This window comes from Poecilia reticulata, unplaced genomic scaffold, assembly GCF_000633615.1.
Source record: "Poecilia reticulata strain Guanapo unplaced genomic scaffold, Guppy_female_1.0+MT scaffold_131, whole genome shotgun sequence".
Lineage (NCBI taxonomy): Eukaryota > Metazoa > Chordata > Actinopteri > Cyprinodontiformes > Poeciliidae > Poecilia > Poecilia reticulata.
Genome location: NW_007615014.1, coordinates 566345 through 571681, shown reverse-complemented (window position 1 = coordinate 571681; position 5337 = coordinate 566345). Strand labels below are relative to the sequence as shown.

Below are 5337 nucleotides of genomic sequence, written 5' to 3'. Positions count from 1 at the left end.
TTTAACATAAACTTACTTCATAATGGAAAGACAATGCTGGAAGCATTCACACTTTTGAAACCCAGTTTCGCTTCATTCTGGTTTCTTCTGTTCAGTCTTTGATGTGGGACCTGCAGTTTTTGGCAAATCACCCCAGAGCATTGAAGCATCACCAAACTGTGTACAGGACAATGTACTGAGAGATGCAAAAGACACAAACTTTGACATATTTTCAGCTCAGACCTTCCTCACGCTCACAATTTATKAATCTCTTTATACTTGTTGCAGCTTTGCATAAATTTTGTTTCTTCCAGAGTTGCAAATCKATTTTTGCTAATATGGAAGTGTCAGGCTTTACTCTGTTGGCTGGTCAGTGATTAACAGAGCCTGAAGGATTCAACAATCTATTCCAATCTTTATGTCCCTGTTGCAGCAGCTGGGTTTGGCCTTCTGCTCATCCCATCAGTCACTCATGTTTGCTGATCAGTTTGTTTTTACTGCAGTTTTTTGGATTGGTCAGTTTTTCTGTAATATTCTTTGTGGTTTTCCTGCCCTCAGAGTTCATGACATTTGGGTTTGAACATTTTTGCTCATCTTGGGCTCAGCTCACTCGTAAGTGTGCCCTGGTTTGGCCTCACCTCTAATCTGGCCTTTGGCTTGTCTAGTCAGTCATTTATTCAATCCAGTGATTGTTGGTGTTGTAAAGACCACAGTGGTGGTCCTGTGCTTCCAGATGTTCTGCTGGACGTCCTGGGTTCGAATCCTTCCTGGGGTTTTGTTCTGCATGGAAGTCACACATTCTCCCTGTGAAGATGTGAGTTCTCTCTAGGTACTCCAGGAGTCTCCCAATCCTAAAACATGACTGTTAGGTCACTTGTCTCTCTAGATTGGTGTGAGTGTGCGCATAGTTGTCTGTCCTATGGGGGACTGGATACCTGTCCAGGATGTCCCCCAATGACTCTTCTGATGCTGCATTAAAGAAGTTTAYGTTGGTCTATTGAAAGTAATGAGGACCTCAGAAATCTCTTGCTTTCCACTGTGACCAGTGAGATAATTGAATTAGACACMGAGGTGTTCAGGGGACGATGGACAGGGACTCTTTKTCTCATTATGGTGCTATGCAGCCTCCCAAGTCGTATTTGTGTGTTTAGGTTCCCAGATGAATTGGAGATCATTTGAGCCGGAGTCGTCTGGAGATCGTCCAGAGCTCTGAATGCTCTTTGATGGTTTCTTCTCTTAAACACAGGATGACCAAGCAGGATGTTCCTGTAGTGGTTTGGTTTTATGTTGATCTTCATTCTGCTTAAAGATCCAGTGATGACCCATTTTCACTGTTTTTTTTCAGTGTCAACCAGACAGCTGCTTTTTGAAATAATTCTTGATTTGTCAACACTCAGAGGCAACTGGTTGGTTATTCTTTGTCTTTCCTGAAACTGAATKATTATTGTCTTTATTTAAGACAGACTGAACATTTTCTCTTTTAGCACTTTGTCTTCTTACAAGTTTACATGACAAACTTTCCTAGATTTCGATTTATGTTTTGATTTATTTCCCTGACTTTTAGTCATGACTCAAACTTAGTTTGAGTGTTTCATAAAAGCTGATATGTGACAACATGTGAATCCCCACAGAAGCGTCTCCTGTCACGTTTYCTCCCAGAGGACTAATTATCATCAGAAACTGTTGATAGTTAGTCCTCTGGGTTTTTATGGTGTCGCTCATTAATGGTCACTGTTGTTCAGAAACATGTTTGTTTCCTGTTTGTTGTTGGAACGCAGACTAATGAAACCACCAGTGGGCCCCTGAGTCCCAAACACCTGAAACAGTTTGACTCCCTGAACACAAACAGGTCAGATGAAAGACCCCCAAAGTTCAATCTCTTTACGAATAACTTTTTATGCTTCACTTCCTGTTTGCTGCTTTGAGTCCAAACCCTTCCTGTCTTCTGACATCTAYAGGAAAAAAATCTCTGTGTGGTTCTCGAATTGATGGTAATTTAGGGTCATAGGTCAGTGGGCCCCTCAGACATGCAAATATAAGACTCTGACATACTTATTCTAATAAGAGGATTCTTGAACTAAGACAACATATTTAAAATATTTTCTATCCTTTTTGATCAAAACTCAGCTTGGTCTTTGAGGTTGGAAAGCCTCCATACCATCACCCTAATCTAGAGCTCATGGACTCTGACTGGTAACGCCCACTGGTTCCATAATCTTAGCACTACTTGCAGCTCAAAGAAACTTGTTGGCCATCATTTATTTTCAACYTAAATTATCCAGGAGTATGAATTATTCWGGAATTAACTGAATATGAGGAAATATGGATTTCTTCAAGGAACCTTCCATGTTTTTYCTGCTGCTGTTTCACATCCTTTCTTGTTCTTTGCATTATTCAAWAGTATCTACTTCCCCCTTTTACGTGGAGACATTTACTGAYGTCTTGACATGTTTAGGTGAAGGACTGAATCCAGAAAATAAAAAAGACATGTAARAATTGATTYGATAAAAAGAAAAAAGGATATTAGGCAACTGTTTTGCCTTCTATTGCTTTAGATTTGTAAGTTACAAACAGTAATCTCGGMCCCTGCAGGCCTCATAGCTCCCAGGTGTGCGAGTGACCAGGACACTAATGAACTCAAACAGACTGATTTGACCCGGTTCTCTGTCTCTGCGGACACTTTGGTCTGATGTGTCTCTGTGTTTGCGCATGTCGACGGTTGCATGTCTTCACCGCTGCTGCCTCTCAGGATTTGGGCCCCTGAAATTATTTGACRTGTTTATTGTTTTGTTTGTTTAACTGTAATTTATTGAAGAGCTCATTGTTGCTGGCTAAAGGAGAAAACCTACAAGGTCTGTGTTTTCAGACTGAGGCTTTGGTAAACGTTCTGGTTCATTGTATGAGATAAGTCTAACAAAATAAGTTAAAGTCTTTCACAGTTTGAAGATCCCAGAGGAGATCTTTCATCAACAGTTGTAATCAGGTTATTGTCTGAACTCTAATAAACACCTATTAGTGTTTTCTCCCTCTGGGTTAATTATCAGAAACTGTTGATAAGTGTTTTTATGGAGCAGCTCACACTGGGAGTCATTAATGATTTTCTTTGTTCTGGAAACTTCAACACTTTGTTCTGTTCAAAACATACTGATGAAACCTGTTGCTCACCAGGGGGCGCTGTGTCCCCTGAGCGCCTGAAACAAAGTTCAACTCTCTGGACACAAACAGTCCAACTGAATGTGTTTTAGCTTCAACARGAAGAAGTTTTCAGAGACACTTTATGTTTTGAATGAAACTTTTGAATAAAACCRAAGGCCAAAGATATGAACAACTGTTGATATTTAATTGTGAAAAATATATTACATTACTTCAAATTGGTTTTAAACTGTGGTTTTAGGTTACAGAAAGATAAATGCAAGCCTCTAAAATCTTAATTCTTTCATCATAAAGTTCAGAATATGACAGAAAATTGTCTCGAGATAAAAAGGCAACTTTACATCACGTAAACAAGAAATGACCAATTAAAGTTCTGTAAGGAACACACACACACACACAAAACAATTCARGTATTTAAATTCAGTCTGTCCTTTAGATTATTAAATGTTGGGTCAAAAGAATAAAACAAAAGCTGTGTGCATTTAAAGAAAATATTTAATTTCTCAAATCTATTAGATAACTTTTGTCAACCATAAAAYATAAGTTTTTTCAAGATGAAGATAAAACTTTTCTAGATCTGAAAGCATGAGAGAGAAATCTTTTTATTTCTTTGGACTGAACTCCATAAATGATGGGATTCAGGCTGCAGGGGATGATGTGAAACAAGATGGCGGACATTTTCCTCTGGTCCGAGTACTGAGGGAAACGATGCAACACRATGATCAGTATGCCACAGAAAAGCATRATGAGATACACAACCAGGTGTGTGCTGCAGGTCTTCAGGGCTTTGCTGTTCAGAGATTTGTTCCTGCTGGTCAGACAGACCATGGTGATCCGGGTGTAGGTGAGGACGATGCTGCCGATGGAAGCTGTCAGCAGAACCACGGTGAAGGTCAGGCCATAGATGTTATTGATCACCACGCTCTCACAGGACAGCTTGAACAGTGAGGCGTTGTCACAGTACGGGTTGGTGATCAGAGTCCTGCAGCGGCTCAAACGGACAGTCAGGCCCAGCAGAATTCCGACCAGAACCAAGGCCGACCCCCAGGCAGAGACGGTCAGTTTCACCACCATCCTGTTGGTTATTATCGCAGAGTAACGCARAGGATTACAGATGGCAACATATCTGTCGAAGGCCATGATCATCAGCACCGTGTGAGACGTGGTGCCGAACATGTGGGTGCAGAAAGCTTGAACGACGCACTCATAGTACCCGATTATCAACTCTGAGGGAGGCTTCAGGAGGTCCGACAGCAAACGGGGCAAAACAATTGAATTCCCAAAGATGTCATTAACTGGAAGGTTACAGAACAACAAATACATGGGTTGATGGAGGCTTTTATCAATCCAWACCAGGACTATAATCRCAATGTTAAGTATCATTATGAACAGATAGGAGAAGAGGAAAAACAAAAAGACAGGGTACACTGATGTCTCTATGACCTTTAACCCCTCCAGCTGGAGGGTCACGCTATTAAAGGTTTCATTTTCCATCACCCTGAAAGAAAGATCAAATGAGAACATCAAGATTTCTTCTTGCACCACGTAAAGTAATTATAAAATACATTAAACAAAAACACCTTTCAGAAAGAGCAAAATTATTTGTTGGTTTAGAAACACAGACACTAAATGTAGATTRATGTAGGAAATACATTCCAAATGTCTGAGTATAACCCCAACATTTACCTGGGATTTCTAACCTTCTTAGGCTTGCAAAGTTGAACCACCTTGATTGTTTGGTAGGAGAGGTCTATCTTGGGTGATTTTTATATACATTTGTCTATTCATCTGAGAGTAGCRCTGTAACAACATGCTAGTRGTCATGGAGACTAAAACCCACAGGCCACGCCAATAAACTGGTGCTGAGTCAATTAAGCAATGCTCACTTAATTCTGACCATTTTTAAACTTAACAATGAATGATGAAAATGGGGTTGAATGCCACCAGGACAAATGTTTCCTTTTCCTAACTATAACTATGACAGATTTAGAATCAACTGATGAATCATGGACTGATGTAATAAAGACAGTTACAAAGTCGGCCTTCCATCACCTGAAGAACATTTCCAGCATTAAGCAACAAATGTTCCAGCAAAATGTAAAGAAACTCATCCATGCTTTAGTTGCACTGATTACTGCAACAGAGTCAATGCAACTGTTGCAATGACACTGCAGATGTCACTGTCACTAATCAACAGCTGCAGCT

At 40.2% G+C, this 5337-nt stretch overlaps 1 protein-coding gene across 1 annotated transcript; it reads right to left on the bottom strand.

Annotated features, from left to right (window-relative positions):
- Window positions 1-3681: 3681 nt before the first annotated feature.
- LOC103459932 (olfactory receptor 52K1-like) lies at window positions 3682-4850 on the bottom strand. Its single transcript, XM_017303007.1, has 2 exons — window positions 4819-4850; window positions 3682-4630 (listed from the first exon to the last, which is right to left on the bottom strand). The coding sequence occupies exon 2, from the start codon at window positions 4624-4626 to the stop codon at window positions 3682-3684; it is 945 nt and encodes a 314-aa protein (XP_017158496.1). The 5' UTR covers window positions 4627-4630; window positions 4819-4850.
- Between the last annotated feature and the right edge of the window lie 487 nt (window positions 4851-5337).